We start from the raw sequence: 19,638 nt of genomic DNA, 5'->3' as shown, positions 1-19,638 counted from the left end.
GGTAGGAGTGACCACTGCACAGTCCTTGTGGAGACTCAGTCCTCTCTTCACATTGAGGATTCCCTCCATCGTGTTGTGTGGCACTACCAATGTATTAAATGGGATAGATTTCGAACAGATACAGTAGTTCAAAACTGGGCATCTATGAAGCGCTGTGGGCCATCAGCAGCAGAAGAATTGTACTCAACCACAATCTGTAACCTCATGGCTCGGTATATCCCCCCACTCTACCACTGCCACCAAACTGAGGGCTCAACCTTGCTTCAATGAGAAGTGTAGGAAGGCATGCAGCACCGGGCATACCTAAAAATGAGGTGTCAACCTGGTGAAGCTATAACACAGGATTGCTTCCATGCCAAACAGCATAAGCAGCAAGTGATAGAGCTAAGCGATCCCACAACCAACAGATCAGATCTAAGCTCTGTAGTCCTGCCACATCCAGTCATGAATGGTAGTGGACAATTAAACAGCTTCCTCAACGTTGGGAGAAACCAGCACACCAATGCAAAAGATAAGGCTGAAGCATTTACAACAATCTTCAGCCAGAAGTGCCGAGTGGATGATCCATTTCAGCCTCCTCCGGAGGTCCCCAGCATCACAGATGCCAGCCTTCAGCCAATGCAATTCACTCCACGTGATATCAAGAAATGGGTGAAGGCACTGGATACTGCAAAGGCTATGGGCCCTGACAATATTCCGGCAATAGTATTGAAGACTTGTGCTCCAGAACTTGCTGCGCCCCTAGCCAAGCTGTTCCAATACAACTACAACACTGGCATCTACCCGGCTATGTGGAAAATTGCCCAGGTATGTCCTGTACACAAAAAGCAGGACAAATCCAACCCGGCCAACTACTGCTACATCAGTCTACTCTCCATCATCAGTAAAGTAATGGAAGGGGTCATTAGCAGTGTTATCAAGTGGCACTTGCTTAGCAGTAACCTGCTCACTGATGCCCAGTTGGTGTTCTGCCCGGGCCACTCAGCTCCTGACCTCATTACAGCCTTGATCCAAACATGGACTAAAGAGCTGAACTCAAGGCGAGGTGAGAGTGACTGTCCTTGACATCAAGGCAGCATTTGACCGAGTGTGGCATCAAGGAGCCCTAGCAAAACTGGAGTCAATGGGAATCGGGGGGAAAACTCTCCACTGGTTGGAGTCATACCGAGCACAAAGGAAAGTGGTTGTGGTTTGGAGATCAGTCATCTCAGCTCCAGGACATCACTGCAGGAGTTCCTCAGGGCAGTGTCCTTGGCCTAACCAGCTTCAGCTGATTCATCAATGACCTTCCTTCCATCATAAGATCTGAGGTTGGGATGTTCACTGATGATTGTGCACTGTTCAGCACCATTTGCAACTCCTCAGATACTGAAGCAGTCCATGTCCAAATGCAGCAAGACCTGGACAACAGACACATGGGAACACCACCACCCGGAAGTTCCCCTCCAAGTCACTCACCATCCTGACTTAGAAATATATCACCGTTCCTTCACTGTCGCTGGGTCAAAATCCTGGATCTCTCTTCCTGACAGCACTGTGGATGTACCTACACCACATGAACTGCAGCAGTTCGAGAAGGCAGCTCACCACCACCTTCTCAAGGGCTATTATGGATGGGCAATAAAACTGCAATCCCACCACCGCTGAAAGAATAATAAAAAAAGACAAAAACACTTCAATCACAGTCTGAAGCATTGCAACTGACCCTACAGGAGCCACATTCGCGATTCCTACCACTGTTTCTGTGAAGAGGTAGCTCTAATTTTGAGATTCTTCCCCCATCTTCTGGATTCTACTAGCAGAGAAAATAGTTTCTCTTCCTCTCTCTTTATGTATTCATGGGATGTGGGTGTCATTGGATAAGCCAGCCCCAATTGCTCTTGAGAAGGTGGTGGTGAGCAGCCTTCTTGAGCCGCTGCAGTCCATGTGGTGTAGGTACATCCACCGTGCTGTTAGGAAGGGAGTTCCAGGATTTTGACCCAGTGACAGTGAAGGAACGGTGATATATTTCCAAGTCAGGATGGTGAGTGACTTGGCAAGTAACCTCATCAACTTCTTTTAATATTTTAAACACCTCAATCAGATCAAACATCTAAACTCAATACAAGAAAAAGATAGATTTGCATTTCCACAATGTCTGTCATAACTACTGGACGTTCTGAAGCGTTTAACCTCCAGTGAAGTACTTTGGAAGTGTCGTCACTGTTGTAGGAAATTTGGACACAGCACCCACAAATAGTAAAATGATAATATTCAGATAATCTGTTTTGTGATGTTAATGAGTAAATATTGGCTGGGACATCAGGCAATCTATTGCACTCTTTTTCGAAATAGTGCCATGGAATCTTGTACATTCACCCGAGAGGGCACCCAGAGCCTCAGTTTAATGTTTCATCAGAACATCTGACAGTGCAGCACTCCCTCAGTACTACATTGGACTATCAACTTGATTTTCGTTCTCAAGTCCTGGAGTGGGACTTGAACCCATGCAGCGTGTCCATTGGTATGCTTGAAGCCTTCCAAAATTGGTGGGCACTGCAGGGGCTGGATGCTGGAAATTTGATAAATTTCCTTACATGATTTTTATTTTTGTTACAATAATCTGGAAGTGTCTCTTTATGGAGTTGATTTGTTCATTTGATTATTTGTTTAATCAGAGTATAAAGAGAGACTTGTGGGACACTGGGTGTTGGTTAGGGAGCTGATAGACATATATAATGTGACATACTGTAAATAAATCTATTTGTAAGTAAAAAGACTGATGTCTGGTTTCCTACTTGACACACACCCCTAACTTAGTGAGACTGTGTGATGGCCAGAGCAATGTTAACTATTAACATAATAAACATCTTGAGAATATTTACCTAGTGTGACTGAAAATGGGATTGAAGCTGGGAAAGATATAATAAAAGGGAGGGGTTTAGGAACAGAATTCTCAAGTGGGGCTTATGCCTAAAGACTGCTGTTAATGGGGAATATACAGCTGAGTAACAGCAACAGAAAATTTGATTAGGGCTGGAAGAGATTGATGGGTGTGAAATTCTGTACGATTAGATGGAGGCCCAGTGCAACTTAGTGAGGACAAAGTGATGGGCGAGTTGGATTTGGTACTGGATAGTATGTGAGCAGCAGAGTTTTTGCATTGGGAAAGGGGTCAGGAAGTTCTTGGGGAAAAGTCAGTGATGTGGATGATGGTTTAACTGGAATTGGAGTAGAGGCAGACAGGCAGTTCTTTGGATGTGAAAATGGGATAGGGCAGATATGGAGTTTGAAATTCGGCTCAGCAGATTGCCACTGGTGAACCAGGTGGGGGAGCAGAGATTCGGGTATGAATTTTGTACTCTCTGCCTCTCTTTATAAAGCTGAGGATCCAGTATGCCTCATTAACCACTTTCTCAACCTGTCCTGCCACCTTCAACGATCTATGCACATCTCTACCCAGGTCTGTCTGCTCCACAAACTTTAGAATTGTATCCTTATTTATATTGCTTCTCCTCGTTCTTTCTACCAAAATGTATCACTTCACACTTCTGTGCATTAAATTTCATCTTCTATGTGTCTGCCCTTTCCACCAATCTGTCTGTGTTATCTTGTAGTCTATCACTATTGTCCTCACAGTTGACAATACTTCCAAGTTCTATGTCCTCCTCAGATTTTAATATTCTGCCCTATACACCCAAGTCTAGGGCATTAGTATCGCTCAAGAAAACTAGGAGTCCTAGTACCGAACCCTGGGAAACCTACCTGCAGTCCGAAAACAAATGATTACCACTCCACTGTGTTCCCTGTCATTCAGCTAATTTCAAACCCATGCTGCTACTGTCCCTTTTATTCCATGGGCTTTACTTTGGTGACAAGCCTGTTATGTGGCATTTTATCAAATGCTTTTTTGGAAGTGAGATGTACAGCATATCAACTGCATTGTCCTCATCAACCCTCGCTGTACCTCATTAAAAAACTCAACTAAATTAGTTAAAGCTTGGCCTTTGATATATATACATGGACCCCAAGTCTCTTTGGACTATCCTTTTCTAGCTTTTTGCCATTTAAAAAAACCCTTGTTCTATCTTTTCCAGATCAAAAGTGGTGACCTCAAATTTGCCTACATTAAATCCATTTGCCATAGTTTTTCCCATTCACTTACTCTGTTTAATAATCTTTGTAATTTTATGCTTCCATCTACACAGCTTATAATGCTGTTTATCTTTGTGTCATTGGCAAAGTGGCTTTCTATCTCTTCATCCCAGTCATTAATAAACATGGTGAATATTTGAGGCCCCAACATAGATCCTTTTGGGACCCGACAGGTATGTCGGGAGCTGAAAAAGAAAGACTGTTTAATTTTTAACAGATTCTTTGCTAATGAGAGGTTTCTACAATGTCCCTTAACTTACACAAGTGAGTCAGTAACTAACTCCAGTTTCTCTTTCAATCCCTGTTGCGTGAATAGGTGAGTTAGTTTGAGCTGTCTAGACTGAATGTTTGTCCTCTCCTGTGTCAGGCACACCCTGAGGTTTTGGAATGCTGCCTTCTTTGATGCGGTCCACTGTGAGCGCAGGAAGCGATCGCCAACTACCAGGTATGGGACAGGCCCTGCTTAATGTTCACACTTACTAAGAGCTTAATACTTCCTTCTCTCTCACTCGCCATCAACCAGGGCCAGGGCAAAGAACTAAGGTCACAATTAGGGGAAGCTGGAGAACAGCACTATGTTCCAGACTAACACAGTGAGGGGTGTTTAGTGTGTTGCTGAGGGTCATTGGATGATCATCTAGATCCATCATCCATAGGTGGATCCACGGCTGCTTAATTGCTCTCCCACCCTACCTGTTTGCCATGGCTGAGATCAGTTTGCTAAACATCAGACAGCGATGGAGCTAGAAATCTCCATTGTCTGGCTCAGTGAGACCGCTTGGTATATTTACCTGCCCAAACATCAGGGGAGTTTGAATGGTGAGTTTGACTCAGATGCTGTTAATAAATAAAACTTCATTATTTAAAGTCTGGTGTAGAGAAATAGGAGACGAGGTTGGTATAAATAATAGAGCCAGCAGCTCCTTAGTCTGAGATACATATGGGGAAGGACTCAGAAATCCTGGCACACGAACATCCAATGGAGTTCAAGGACCTCGCTGTGAATTATTTATTCCATTTCTCACTTGGCAATGGCTAGATTGACAAACAGTCACTGGGCAGCAGGACCAATAACGGAAGGCTGCAGTCTGAGACTGGAAATCAGAAGGATGGCAGGGGTATGGGTGAGAGTTTCAGCTGATTATGAGAAAGGGGGGAGAGATCAGAGGTCACAGGCTTTCAAAACTGAGGAGAGGCTGTGATTGGCGGGTTTGTTTGGGGAGTGGGGGAAGCTCTCTTAGTCCTCTTGCCCCACATGCAGTGCTGCAAAAGCACTTAGCCACTTTATCAATGCTTCTGTCTCCATTTTGACATTGGATTTTCTGAACAGTGGGAAACTCGGCCAGTGTTAAATTTAAATCAGGCTTCCAACTGTATTGAGCGAGATTTGATTTTAATATTATAATGAAGTTACCTGCTGGCTCTTCAAAACACACTAAAATGGCATGGAATGCAGCAAGTAGGAGTCACATTTCATGACGTCCACATTCTGTGTGGGATAAATATTGACCCCCTGAGAGAAGTGGAGGAGAGTTCAGGGTGTTCCACAAACTGATCTGGTTAACACTGGAGTTAATTTGTTAATTCTACCCTGACAGGGAGAAATGGTGTCATATGACTGCAGAGGAGCGTGATGACAGCCATCGATTTAACGAGAACATCGCCTTTGGACAACTGGGGTAAGAGCTGCCTGTGGGGGTGGGTGAGCATGGGGGCTTGCTGGGGAGGATATCAGGTGGCCGTTGGCTGTGGGGTCGGGTGGGTTGTGTGTCAGAATATGCCAGACTCTGAGATAAATCCCTGCTGATCCAGGATTTGTTCTGTTCTGTGCTGCAGGACTTTCACGCACAACATGTTGGCATTTGGATTGAGCAAGAAACTGTGCAGTGACTTCCTGAAGAAGCAATCGGTGATTGGGAACCTGAACCAAGGTGAGAGGAATGAAGCAAGCAGGGGCTATGGATTTGATTTTACTCTGCTGTGCTCTCCATCCAACTCTGGGACCTGGGTTTTATCCCAGTTCAGACTAAAGGGGATGAGAGTCTCTTTGTTCCAAATCCAACTGCTCAAAATTGGAAAGATCAAAGACAGTGAAATAAAAGTGAGATGCACACAAAAGATGAATGCTGATATTGCATTATTGAGACAATGTAGAGGGAGATTTACTCTGTATCTAACCCCATGCTGTACCTGTCCTGGGAGTGTTTGAAGGGGACTGTATAGAGGGAGCTTTACGCTATCTCTAACCCCATGCTGTACCTGTCTTGGGAGTGTTTGATGGGGACAGTGTAGAGGGAGCTTTACGCTGTATCTAACCCCGTTCTGTACCTGTCCTGGGAGTGTTTGATGGGGACGGTGTAGAGGGAGCTTTACTCTTTATCTAACCCCGTGCTGTACCTGTCCTGGGAGTGTTTGATGGGGACAGTGTAGAGGGAGCTTTACTCTGTCTCTAACCCCATGCTGTACCTGTCCTGGGAGTGTTTGATGGGGACAGTGTAGAGGGAGTTTTACTCTGCATCTAACCCCATGCTGTACCTGTCCTGGGAGTGTTTGATGTGGACAGCGTAGAGGGAGCTTTACGCTGTCTCTAACCCCGTGCTGTACCTGTCCTGGGAGTGTTTGATGGGGGCAGTGTAGAGGGAGTTTTACTCTGTATCTAACCCCGTGCTGTACCTGTCCTGGGAGTGTTTGATGGGGACAGTGTAGAGGGAGTTTTACTCTGTATCTAACCCCGTGCTGTACCTGTCCTGGGAGTGTTTGATGGGGACAGTGTAGAGGGAGCTTTATGCTGTCTCTAACCCCATGCTGTACCTGTCCTGGGAGTGTTTGATGTGGAAAGTGTAGAGAGAGCTTTACGCTGTATCTAACCCTGTGCTGTTCCTGTCCTGGGAGTGTTTGATGGGGACAGTGTAGAGGGAGCTTTACTCTGTATCTAACTCCGTGCTGTACCTGTCCTGGGAGTGTTTGATGGGGACAGTGTAAAGGGAGATTTACTCTGTATCTAACTCCATGCTGTACCTGCCCTGGGAGTGTTTGATGGGGGCAGTGTAGAGGGAGATTTACTCTGTATCTAACCCCGTGCTGTACCTGTCCTGGGAGCGTTTGATGAGTAGAATTTTGGACTAACCAATTTTCTTGTATGTATTTGTATTTCCAGAGCAGTACAAGTTGCTCTGTGACCATATTGAACAGATGACAGTGGGGTGAAGTGCAGAAACGAGGCACTGTGTTCAACACACGGAACAGCCAGGAGTCTCCATCTTAAGCTACTGTCCTTCGAACCTCTGTCTTGCACCAGTGGCAACCCTGGCAATGAGATCATCATAGTTACTGTGGTTACGTGGGGTGGATGTGCCAATGTATCTGACTTACTTTACAGCATCAGTTCCATTCTGTATGGTACCTGCTATTGTGTCTGTTTATTGTGTACTCTGCTGGCAGACTGACACAACTGACCATTTCATTAGCTGAGCCCATCTCAAAACACGGGTTACCAGAGAACAGTATTGGATCCACAGTGAATATTGTAGCCACTATCTGGTTGTGTTAAACCCTCTCAAGGGAAAGGATGATGCAAATATTTTTGAGTAAAAAGAAGCTGTAAAGATGCTGAGCACGTTGGCATGTCGGCCTGTGCTACACCATGGGCAATATGTATCCACCATGTTACCAGGTTTCTGCCTCGATGTTTTAAGGTTGTATCTGTGTCTGTTTGTGAGGTTTTGCTTGTAAGAGAGCGTTTGTTTGCATCGGTTGGATTGGGACTGGGATTAACTCTAGGGATCAGGGACTGGGTGTGTGGCCATTTTCATTAAACATCCTCTAGTTTTGTGAAATTTTGGGGAAGAACAGATTACTTTCTCAAGCGCATTAACTTTTTTTTTTCCACTGAACTCCTCTATCCCAGTAACATAGTTGCTGTGCCTCTGGGATGTAGGACTGTGGCTTGGAGCGTATGGAGGCCATCCCATTGAACTATTCTTGCATCCAGTTGGCAACTGAGGCCCCAGTTTCACAATGCAGGGAAGGTGTGAGCTTGGAAACCTCTCACTGTAGTTTAATTGTTGATCAGACGATGATCTCCCAATAGTTATACAAAGACTGAAGACCTCAGAGTGGATCACAATCACCAGATTTTCAGTCCTTGAGCTTAGTATGAAGCTCCTAAACATGGATATCTGGATCCACCAATTTCCCATTCCCACCCAACTGTTTCCTGCCTTAAAGGAATGCTCACTGTCCCAGGATAATTGTTACCCTTCCCCCTCAACACGCTGAGGATTGGGAGGTTTATTAACCTATCTCCTGATTATTTATCTACCTGTGTATTCTGTTTGAAGTGTTGGTATCTGTCATGTAATGTTTACATTTCTGTCAGTATCTGAGTGTTGTTTTCTGTAACTGTTGCTGATTTATTTGAAATATCCATAAGTTTTAAATGTGAGGGGCCAAATCTTTGAAGGATCGGATGGGGTTTACTCTCTCTCTCTTTCATTCCTGCCCTGAGACCAGAGCTGATCACTGCTGATCTCTTTATATTAAACAGTAAACTGGGATGACTCGTCCTGGAAGGTTCTATTGGCTCCCTGGTGGGTAAACTGCCAAAGGATCCACTCCTGCATCACCTACAATGCAGCTCAGTAGATTCCTCAGTGTATGCACATCTGGTAAAGTACAACTTTGTTTCATGGAATCAGATTTCCTTTAAGCAACGGCACTTGTCTTTATGGGTCTGAGTCAGCTGCAGGAGAAATCCCAGCTTGCAACACCAGTTGATGTTATTGCTTCTCGAGCCTGCCAGCACCATAGTATCTCTATAGGAAAACCAAAACCAGGGCAATGGGTGGGATCATGCTTCCCAAAATACATTGAATGGAAGAGGAATAGCAGTTACTGAACTAGGATTTTTGTGCAACTTGTCACTTTTTAAAGGAATCAACCCATTCTCCATTGGACAGAGTTATCTTTAGTTAGAATTTTAATGGTGAATTTTGCAGGCTAAGTTGAAGGCAGATGATTCTTAATAACTTGCTGTTACTTGTGATTTGCTGGCTCAATCCTCTACTGTTTGCATCATGATGGTGGAGATTTTGCTGCCACTTGGTGTGTAATGTATTGTATGAGCTACAGTCCCTATTAGTGATGTATGGGAGCAGGTCCCTGGTGTTTCCATGTACCACTCACAGAGCTGGATGTGAACTTTCAATGCTGGTTATTCTCAATGGCCTTGTGTGTAAGGGAAGCAGTCATTCTCAACCTTGTCTGGCTTTAGGAACAAGTATAAGAGCACAGTACCTGAGTACCACACATTGTGTAGGGTCATGTAGTCATCTGGTCTCACCCAGCGAGAGGGGGTCTAGTTAGGCCACGCTGTCAAGTTAATTTATTGTGCACAAAAATTAATGAACACACTACAAAACCCTGCTCTAAGTTACCAGGGTATAAGCTACATCCTCTTGATAGCTAGCGAGGATGTGACATTTAGTTCTCTGACTTGGAGCTGCTAATTGGTGGATTGTGATCACTAATGCAGTAAGGGGAAAAAGAAACCAACCCAGAATCAATTTAGCAAATCCTTTGTGGATTTTCATTAAAATTTTCCCCCTCAAACTGAGTGGTGTCTGGAGTGACAGCCATATCAAGCACAGGGTGAGGTGGCATCATGTAGATGAAAGGTGCTGGTTATGTCTCCTGTATCCAGCTTTATTCCCAGAAGGGATTTACACCATTTTAAGTATTGCTATCTGACACAGTGCTTGTCACTCTCAGTGACATTGTGATGATGGGGGGGGGGGGGGGGGGGGGGGGGGGCATCCTAGCAAGGCAAAGGGAGACCTGCCCACAGAGTGGGAGTGCACCACCTCCTCCTCCTTTTGGCATTGGTGCCATGGGGTTTGCTCTCTGTGCATTGGACAAAGTCTGAGCTGCTGTTACTTCCACAACCTAGAAAAGGACAGAGCAGAAAGGTGAGGAAACAAAAGCCACAGCAAGTGGCAAATTAACACTGACAGCCAAGGGAATGTTTGAAAAATTATGAAAGGAAAGGACAAAGCTGACTGATCAGATTTTTTCACACATCAAGTGGTTAGGATCTAGAATGCGCTGTCCGAGAGTGTGGCGAAGGCAGATTCAGTAGAAGCTTTCCAGAGGGAATTGGATTGTTATCTAAAAGGAAGAATGTGCAGGGTTACGGGGAGAAGCTAGAGTAATTTACTAGGTAAATTACCCCTTCAAAGAGCTGGCCCAGACACAATGGGCCAAATAGCCTCCTTCTGTCCTGTAACCATTCTGTTATCCTCACCAACCAGGCTCCTGTTAAAGGGAGATGGTCTGATTCAAGAAAGTATCTTTCAGGATCTGCAACATGACAGTGTTACCAAGATTGAGCCCAACAGGAACAATGCAAGATTGTCTTAAATGTGGAGCAGAGTTGTCATCAGCCAGTCTTACTGTGAAATAGTGTGGGATAACTTGTTTTAAATGACTGTTGTGTACATGTGCCTGCCGTGGGTGTATTAAATTACAATTCTGTGAAACTTTGAATAAATTTCCATTTCTCTCCCATTGAACTACTGGAGGGGAATTTGTTTTTCACGTTTATTTGCTTGTCCCCTATTTGTCTGGATAGGTAGGTGGGAAAATTGTCAACTGGTGTGTGACCATAAATGAATGGCCTGTTTCTGGGCTGTAGAATCCAAACAATTCAATGTAAATGTGCCATAACAGAACCATAGACCAGATTCAGTCACCGACAGATACATTACACAGCACTGTGACAGATGCACTGTTGACATGTAAAACTTTGCATTCTAGTTAGGAAATTTCAATTTGGATAGTTCTGTGATGGAAATGGCTCTGACAAAATTGGACAAGTGCCAATATTTACCAACTTTTATATATGTGTGTACTCCACAGTCTGACAGAGCTCATACTGTCTTTACCTTAGTCTCTCTACTGTTCCCCTCAGCAATGACAGTGTAGGAAGATTGGTTCCTTGTAGAGTTTTCCATTGCAATGCGCACCTCCACTCCAGGCAGTGGGGTCCCAACAGCCCCTAGATTCAAAAGAAAGGACTTGGATTTACCCATCATGATCTCAGGATGTCCCAAACACTTTATAATTAAGTACTTTCTTTGAACACTAATGTCAAAGTTGTAGGAGATAATTTGTGCACTGCAAGATCCTGCAAGCAGCAATGAGATCATGGCCAGATAATCTGTATTAGTGATGTTGGTTGAGGGATAAATATTGGTCAGGACACCAGGAAACTCCCATCTCTTCTAAGTGTGTCATAGACACTTGGAATATTGACTTGGAATTTTTTTAAAAACTCATTCATGGGATGTAGGCTTTGCTGGCTGGGCCAGCATTTATTGCCCATCCATAGTTGCCTTTGAGAAGGTGGTGAGCTGCCTTCTTGAACTGCTGCAGTCCATGTGGTGTAGGTACACCCACAGTGCTGTTAGGCAGAGAGTTCCAGGATTTTGACCCAGCGACAGTGAAGGAACAGGGATATATTTCCAAGCCAGGATGGTGAGTGACTTAAGGGAATTTCCAGATGGTGGTGTTCCCATCTATCTGCTGCCCTTGTCCTTCTAGGTGGTAGTGCTCGTGGGTTTGGAAGGTGCTGCCTAAGAAGCCTTGGGGTGGGTTCCTGCAGTGCATCTTGTAGATGGTACACACACTGCTGCTTCTGTGCGCTGGTGGTGGAGAGAGTGAATGTTTGTGGATGTGGTACCAATCAAACTGCTTTGTCCTAGATGATGTCAAGCTTCTTGAGTGTTGTGGGAGCTGCACTCATCCAGGCAAGTGGGGAGTATTCCATCACACTCCTGACTTGTGCTTGTAGATGCTTGCCAAGCTTTGGGGAGTCAGGAGGTGAGTAAGTCATTACATGATTCCCAGCCTCTGACCTGCTCTTGTAGCCACAGTATTAATATGGCTAGTCCAGTTCAGTTTCTGGTCAATGGTAACCCCCCGCCCCCCCCCCCCCAGGATGTTGATATTGAGGGATTCAGTGATGGTAATGCCATTGAACATCAAGGGGTGATGGTTAAATTCTCTCTTGTTGGAGATGGTCATTGCCTGACACTTGTGTGGCGCGAATGTTACTTGCCACTTGTCAGCCCAAGCTTGGATATTGTCCAGGTCTTGCTGCATTTGGACATGGACTGCTTCAGTATCTGAGGAGTCACAAATGATGCTGAACATTGTGCAAACATCCCCACTTCTGACCCTATGCTGGAAGGAAGGTCATTGATGAAGCAGCTGAAGATGGTTGGGCCGAGGACACTAACCTGAGGAACTCCTGCAGTGATGTCCTGGAGCTGAGATGACTGACCTCCAACAACCACAACCATCTTCCTTTGTGCTAGGTATGACTCCAACCAGCAGAGACTTTCCCCCTGATTCCCAATGACTCCAGTTTTGCTAGGGCTCCTTGATGCCACACTCGGTTAAATGAGCCAAGGTCATGTAAAGTCTATAAAATGCTGGATTATCAATGCTAATCTGGTGCTTTCTTTACAGTAGTGAAATTCTCTGTCTCTTCACTCCACCCTTAAGATACAAGTAACTCCACCCCCCTCCGCTCTCCAAGGATACAGTTCTGTAGTACAGGGTGGCAAACACATCAGCACATTGCTCCTATGTGATTCTTATAGACAGCAAATTCTGGATGGACTGTGGCTCCTGTGATGTGGGTATAGGTCCTGGAGGGGGAAGTTGGTACAGGCAAACCGTGCAGAGCACTGGGTGAAAGCAACAAACAGCTCCGACTAGAAACATCGGTCAGTGCATTTAACAAGGACGGGAGTTTCAGGGAGAAAGGAAAACAACCAAAACTAGCAGAAGCTGTGAAACTGGATGGGAATCAGTTTAAATGAGAGCACCAGTATTAAACAAATCAAAGTTTGTTGCTTGGACAGAGTTGACAGAATACTGGATAGATTTCTGTATACAATAATTTAGTAATAAAAACATTACAAGTTTAATATTTTCAACTCTGTAGTTCAGTTTCTGACAAACATTAAGATCATAATCAGTCTCAAGTTCCTGTGGTGAGAACTCCTGAATTTCAATAAATAAGTTACATATTCAATAACTCCACCCATCACCTTCAGGCAGAAGAAACCATGTGCCTTAACTTCCAGTAGCAAACTGCTGATTGTGAATGTATTATTCTAACAGTTAACCAGTTTCATGTAAATGTTCAATCCTTCACTTGTACATTAAACCCTGGCTAATTGAAAGAATTGGATAAATACCTGAAGGGAGAAAGAGCAGGAGGAATGGGATTAACTGAACAGCTTTTTCAGAGTCAGCATAGGTACGATGGGCTGAAGGATTCAGTGATGCAAGCTATGTAAGTACATGCAGTTGTGATTTATACACCTTGCTTTACAATAAGTATAAATTGTACCGGCCTTAGAGTGAAGCTTGCAGAGTGATGGCACAATTCTGGGGTTGCAGCTTCTTTACCTGCTCCACACCACACCCCATGCCCAGCAATCAGCTAGCAGGACAGCTAGGACCCAAAGTCCCACAGGAACAGGAGGTGGCCATTTAGCCCCTTGAGCCTGTTCCACTAATTCAGTGAGATCATGGCTGATCTGTACCCTAACTCCATCCACCCGCCTTGGCTCCAGATCTCTTACTAGCCTTGACTAACAAGAATCTATCAATCAACTATTTAAACTTATTAATTGAGCTAGCATCTACTGCTTTATGCAAGAGCAACTTTGATATTTCCACCACCCTTTGTGAAGTCTTTCCTAACTTCAGTTCTGAATGATCTGGCTCTGATTTTAGGGATATGTTCTTTGTCCTAGAGTCTTGGCCAGTAGGAAGAGATTATTGAACTACTTTATCAATTCAAGATCCTAAAAACTACAGCCAAAACACTCTTACACTCTTTCCTTGGAATATAGAAAGTTAAGTTAAAAGCTATAGATGGGAAACAAAGTACGGGAAAACTAAACATTGACTTTGTTTCTCTCTCCACAGATGCTGCCAGACCTGCTGAGTTTTCCCAGCATTTTATATTTTTAATTAAAGTCTAAGTAATGTCTCCCCATAATCTAATCCTTAGAACTCTGGTCATATTCTGGTGAATGTGTACTGCATTTCTTCCAAGGCCAATGTATGCTGAGGTTCAGTGCCTAGATTGGACACAGCAACATAGCACTTATATAGCTCTGGCAAAACTCCCTCCTTTATACTGGAGCTCTCTAGTTATAAAAGGCCACCAAGCCTTTGGACCCAATAAATTGCCCGATTGAGTTCCTTTGGTATCTCTTCTGCCTGCTTGAGTGTTTAATCTGGCTGCAGAATGGGAAGTATTCAGAGTCACTGGCATCTGATTGAGAGGATTCCTCACTGGAAAAGAGGAGGCTTCTTTCGGAGCTGTTGTGCAGCATCACCTGTTCCTCAAAAGCCTGATAAGCAGGAGTCCGTTGAGCTCTTTTACGTAAGTTCCATGGAAAGGTGCGTGGATTCTGCTCTGAGCAGTTGTCTGCCTCACCTACAGGCAAATAGTCCCGACTTCCACCTGAATCATCTCTCTCTAATCCCCACCTCTCGGGCACTGCTGGTTGAGTGTCGTGATCAGCAGTCAGTCTCAGCAGGAAAACCTTGGGCTGGAACAATGGAGAATGCACAAGTGTCTCTTGAACCGCCAGAGAGAGAGGAGCTGCTGCCAATAACTTCAGGTCGATACTGTGTCCCAGAGGCCGGTTTGGTGACAGTGAATATGACTCAGACACGCAGCCAGGATGTGCTTGGAGAGTTGAAACTGTACCAGAGTGGGTTTTACTGGCAAAAAGATCAATGTTTGACTCCAATTCTGGGGGATTGACTGGTTGAGACTGGGACTCAGTGGCCTGGGTTTGGAGAGAGGTCCAGGCTGTCACTGGGCTGGTGCTGCTCAGGTTAACCTGAGATTGCAGTGGGTCAGGAGGAGACAGATTTAGCTTCAAATAGTCCTCAAAATGTTCATCACATGACTCGTCAAACTGTAGAGCAAAGAAAGCCAATTTTTGACTTTGAGCCAATTGGGAATGGATCTCCCCGTGGTCCTCCCTCCCTGTGCCTGCTGCAGCCAATCCCCCATCTCTCAAGGCATTCAGCTTCAGGCCAGTCCCGGTGCCACCTCCTGTGCTCATTTTATTTTGGTTCACAGTTTCCTCAGCTTCATGTCCTATTTCAGGGAGTGGAACTCCCAGCCACGACTCTGTTATCTCCTCTCTCCCCTCTGCCAGATGTTTCACATTGCCATGGGCTGGCCCTCGTCCATTCTTTGGGGACTCGGGGGTTCTTTGCTCTGCTCCAGTAGAGTGGCCTCCACTCAGGAGAGTTTCTATTGAGGAGCTGATCGTGGGAATTCCAGAATGTGTCTCACTCCGACTGTGATCTAAAACAATATATATTTTACATGTTTCATCAAATCATCAGGCTTTGGAATTGTGCATCTTAACATGTTTGGCAAGTTTTATACTCAAAGTATAGATGGTCAGTGTGACAGGTACAGCACGGGGTTAGATACAGAGTAAAGCTCCCTCTACACTGTCCCATCAAACACTCCCAGGACAGGTACAGCACGGGGTTAGATACAGAGTAAAGCTCCCTCTACACTGTCCCCATCAAACACTCCCAGGACAGGTACAGCACGGGGTTAGATACAGAGTAAAGCTCCCTCTACACTGTACCGATCAAACACTCCCAGGACAGGTACAGCACGGGGTTAGATACAGAGTAAATCTCCCTCTACACTGTCCACATCAAACACTCCCAGGACAGGTACAGCACGGAGTTAGATACAGAGTAAAGCTCCCTCTACACTGTCCCCATCAAACACTCCCAGGACAGGTACAGCACCGGGTTAGATACAGAGTAAAGCACCCTCTACGCTGTCCCCATCAAACACTCCCAGGACAGGTACAGCACAGGGTTAGATACAGAGTGAAGCTCCCTCTAGACTGTCCCAGCAAACGGAGTGCAGACTGCAAGCAGAATGAGCTGATACGAGTTTGGTGAGTAGGGAGACTGAAATGTCACTATCATTCTAAAAATCTAGTCTGCATTAAGCATTCAACTGGTATTAAAATTAATAAACTAAAGTAAGTTTCTCCAGCCTTAGGCAGGTATAAACAAGCTTTACTGGACAACAGCTAAATAGTTAATTAGGTAATTAGCTAACTGGTCTAATGTAATTGTTGTAGTTTCAGTTCCAAAGATTATAAATAGAGAGGCCTGGGTGTGGCTTTGCAAACGGAGCGCAGATTGCAAGCAGAGTGAGCTGATGTGAGTTTGGTGAGTGGGGAGTTTGGTCTCGGGGGGGGCGGAAGGAGGTGGTCCCTTTTTCTTCTTATTTCAGTGCAGCAGAGGGCACTGGCTTTTTGGTAACTGCTAAGTAATTCTACTTATTCCAATTGTAATAAATACTTCTTAAATTTACGGTATGGCAGGTCAGCTTACACTAATGCTGTGGAGGAATGAGTGTGTTTGGGATGGTTTTCTAGAACAGTATGTTGAGGAACTGACTACAGAACAGGTTATTTTAGATTTAATATTATGTAACGAGAAAGGGCTATTTAATAATCTTGTTGTAAGAGAACCTTAGGGATGAGTGACCATAATATGATAGAATTTTACATGCTCTTTGAAAGTGAGGTAGTTCAATCTGAAGCCAGGATATTAAATTTGAACAAAGGAAATTCTGAAGGTATGAGGGACAAATTGACTGAGGTGGATTGGGAGAATACATTACAAGGTATACAATACATAGGCAATGGATAGTCTTTAAAGAATTATTACATCGTTTACAGTGATTATACATTCCTTCAAGGCACAAAAACACAAATGGAAAAGTCAGTCAACGGTGGCTAACAGAGAAAGTTAAGGATTGTATAAGATTAAAAAAAGGCCTATAAAGTAACCAGAAATAGTAACAAACCTGAGAATTGGGAGGTTTTTAGAACACAGCAAATGAGGACCAAGAAACTGATAAAGGGAGAATTGAATTTGAATGTAAACTAGCAAAAAACATAAAAAGGGACTGTAAAAGCTTCTATAGGTACGTAAAAAGGAAATGTTTGAATAAGACAAATGTGGGTCCATCACAGGCAGGGTCAGGAGAATTCATAATGGGGAATAGAGAAATGGCAGAGAAGAATGAGAGGATGAGGCCCTGAGGCTCAATAGATCCAAATGTGGTCAGTCTCCCTTAACTGCAGTGGGGGTAAGGACACGTGGATAGGGGGGCAGGCACGGCACCCACTGGATTATATGTACTCTGCCTGCCTTCAAATGCATTGGCAGGGAAGCCTATAATCCAGTTCCATGTGTCTGGGCGAGTGTGGAGAGTGCTCCATGGGTATGTCTGTAGGTATGGATGCAACTAAGGGCCTTGTTAGGTCACTTCAGTGAGTGGACATTTAAGAGTGCACATTGGTGCAGGACTGGAGTCACATACAGGCCCAGAGCTGGTAATGATGGCAGGTTTCCTTCCCTAAAGGGCTTTAGTGAACCAGTGGGTTTCAGTCACCTTTACGGAGAGCAGATTTTTATTTCCAGACTTTTTAAACTAAACACGGATTCTCAGACTGGCCATGGTGAGATTTGAAATAATGATCGAGGGATTATTAACCCAGTCAGAGCACATTACACCCTCCTGAACTCCTGAGGGCAGAGACAGGATACAGCAAAAGGCTAAACCATTGTTGAACTCACCGCTCAGATCCTGACTCCGCTGCTGTCGGATTCGCTGCATCAGTGTGAGGAGAACGTCAGGAACGCTCGTGTAGGGATTGGCCAGGACAGACAGGAGGCTTTGCTCTGCCAGGGAAAGGCCTCCAACATTCACTTTGGCAGCCAGCAGCTGTCAAGGCAACACAGAGAGAGAGGGATGGAGTTGAATGTGTTCCCAATGACTGTCATCAGCGGACTGTGTGGATGAACCGTCCCCACTCTAGCACCTGGGGCAGCACGCACAGCGATTTGGCCAGGTGGGGGAGGGTATGTGGGGCTGGGGTGAACATAAGTAGGAGCAGCACTAGGCCCCGTGGTCTCTTGAGCCAATCCACCATTCAATGGGATCATGGCTGATCTGTTCATGACCTCAACTGCACTTTCTTGCCGGTTCACCATAACCCTCAATCTATCTACCTCAGCCTTTAATATATTCAATGACCCAGCTTCCACTGATCTCTGGGGAAGAGAATTTCAAGGATAATGAATTTCTCCACATCTTGAGAAAAACAGCAGTGCCACTTACAACGAGAGAATGAGAGTGAGAGGAGAGTAACCTTTAACAGAGAGTGAGAGGAGAGTGACCTTTAACAGTAAGGGAGTGAGAGGAGAGTGACCTTTAACAGTGAGAGAGTGAGAGGAGAGTGACCTTTAACAGTGTGGGAGTGTGAGGAGATTGACCGTTAACAGTGCGGGAGTGAGAGGAGAGTGACCTTTAACAGTGAGGGAGTGAGAGGAGAGTGACCTTTAACAGACAGAGAGTGAGAGGAGAGTGACTTTTAACAGTGAGGGAGTGAGAGGAGAGTGACCTTTAACAGTGAGGGAGTGAGAGGAGAGTGACCTTTAACAGAGAGGGAGTGAGAGGAGAGTGACCTTTAACAGTGAGGGAGTGAGAGGAGAGTGACCTTTAACAGTGAGGGAGTGAGAGGAGAGTGACCTTTAACAGTGAGGGAGTGAGAGGAGAGTGACCTTTAACAGTGAGGGAGTGAGAGGAGAGTGACCTTTAACAGTGAGGGAGTGAGAGGAGAGTGACCTTTAACAGTGAGGGAGTGAGAGGAGAGTGACCTTTAACAGTGAGGGAGTGAGAGGAGAGTGACCTTTAACAGTGAGAGTGAGAGGAGAGTGACCTTTAACAGTGAGAGAGTGAGAGGAGAGTGACCTTTAACAGTGAGAGAGTGAGAGGAGAGTGATCTTTAACAGTGAGAGAGTGAGAGGAGAGTGACCTTTAACAGTGAGAGTGAGAGGAGAGTGACCTTTAACAGTGAGGGAGTGAGAGGAGAGTGACCTTTAACAGTGAGGGAGTGAGAGGAGAGTGACCTTTAACAGAGAGAGAGTGAGAGGAGAGTGACATTTAACAGTGAGGGAGAGAGAGGAGAGTGACCTTTAACAGTGAGAGAGTGAGAGGAGAGTGACCTTTAACAGTGAGAGTGAGAGGAGAGTGACCTTTAACAGTGAGCGAGTGAGAGGAGAGTGACCTTTAACAGTGAGGGAGTGAGAGGAGAGTGACCTTTAACAGTGAGAGTGAGAGGAGAGTGACCTTTAACAGTGAGCGAGTGAGAGGAGAGTGACGTTTAACAGTGAGGGAGTGAGAGGAGAGTGACCTTTAACAGTGAGAGTGAGAGGAGAGTGACCTTTAACAGTGAGGGAGTGAGAGGAGAGTGACCTTTAACAGTGAGGGAGTGAGAGGAGAGTGACCTTTAACAGTGAGGGAGTGAGAGGAGAGTGACCTTTAACAGTGAGGGAGTGAGAGGAGAGTGA

The 19,638-nt window shown here is 45.0% G+C and overlaps 2 protein-coding genes across 4 annotated transcripts in view; one reads left to right on the top strand and one right to left on the bottom strand.

Annotated features, from left to right (window-relative positions):
• Positions 1 to 19,638, top strand: part of kiaa0513 (KIAA0513 ortholog) — a 160,634-nt gene that overhangs the window by 82,292 nt on the left and 58,704 nt on the right. Inside the window, exons 11-13 of the mRNA XM_041192632.1 lie at positions 4,502 to 4,579; positions 5,733 to 5,813; positions 5,971 to 6,065. Of these exons, the coding sequence (XP_041048566.1) occupies positions 4,502 to 4,579; positions 5,733 to 5,813; positions 5,971 to 6,065 (254 nt within the window). The remainder of the gene's footprint in view (positions 1 to 4,501; positions 4,580 to 5,732; positions 5,814 to 5,970; positions 6,066 to 19,638) is intronic.
• Positions 1 to 19,638, bottom strand: part of LOC121280533 (TERF1-interacting nuclear factor 2-like) — a 91,967-nt gene that overhangs the window by 39,634 nt on the left and 32,695 nt on the right. For all 3 annotated transcript variants that reach the window (XM_041192623.1, XM_041192624.1, XM_041192626.1), the window contains exons 6-8: positions 17,863 to 18,010; positions 14,513 to 15,544; positions 11,076 to 11,188 (exon numbers count right to left, since the gene is read on the bottom strand). In XM_041192623.1, the coding sequence (XP_041048557.1) occupies positions 11,076 to 11,188; positions 14,513 to 15,544; positions 17,863 to 18,010 (1,293 nt within the window). The remainder of the gene's footprint in view (positions 1 to 11,075; positions 11,189 to 14,512; positions 15,545 to 17,862; positions 18,011 to 19,638) is intronic.

Source organism: Carcharodon carcharias, chromosome 7 (genome assembly GCF_017639515.1).
Source record: "Carcharodon carcharias isolate sCarCar2 chromosome 7, sCarCar2.pri, whole genome shotgun sequence".
Classification (NCBI taxonomy): domain Eukaryota; kingdom Metazoa; phylum Chordata; class Chondrichthyes; order Lamniformes; family Lamnidae; genus Carcharodon; species Carcharodon carcharias.
Note: the sequence above shows the minus strand (reverse complement) of the source record. Positions and strands in the feature narration are given on the sequence as shown.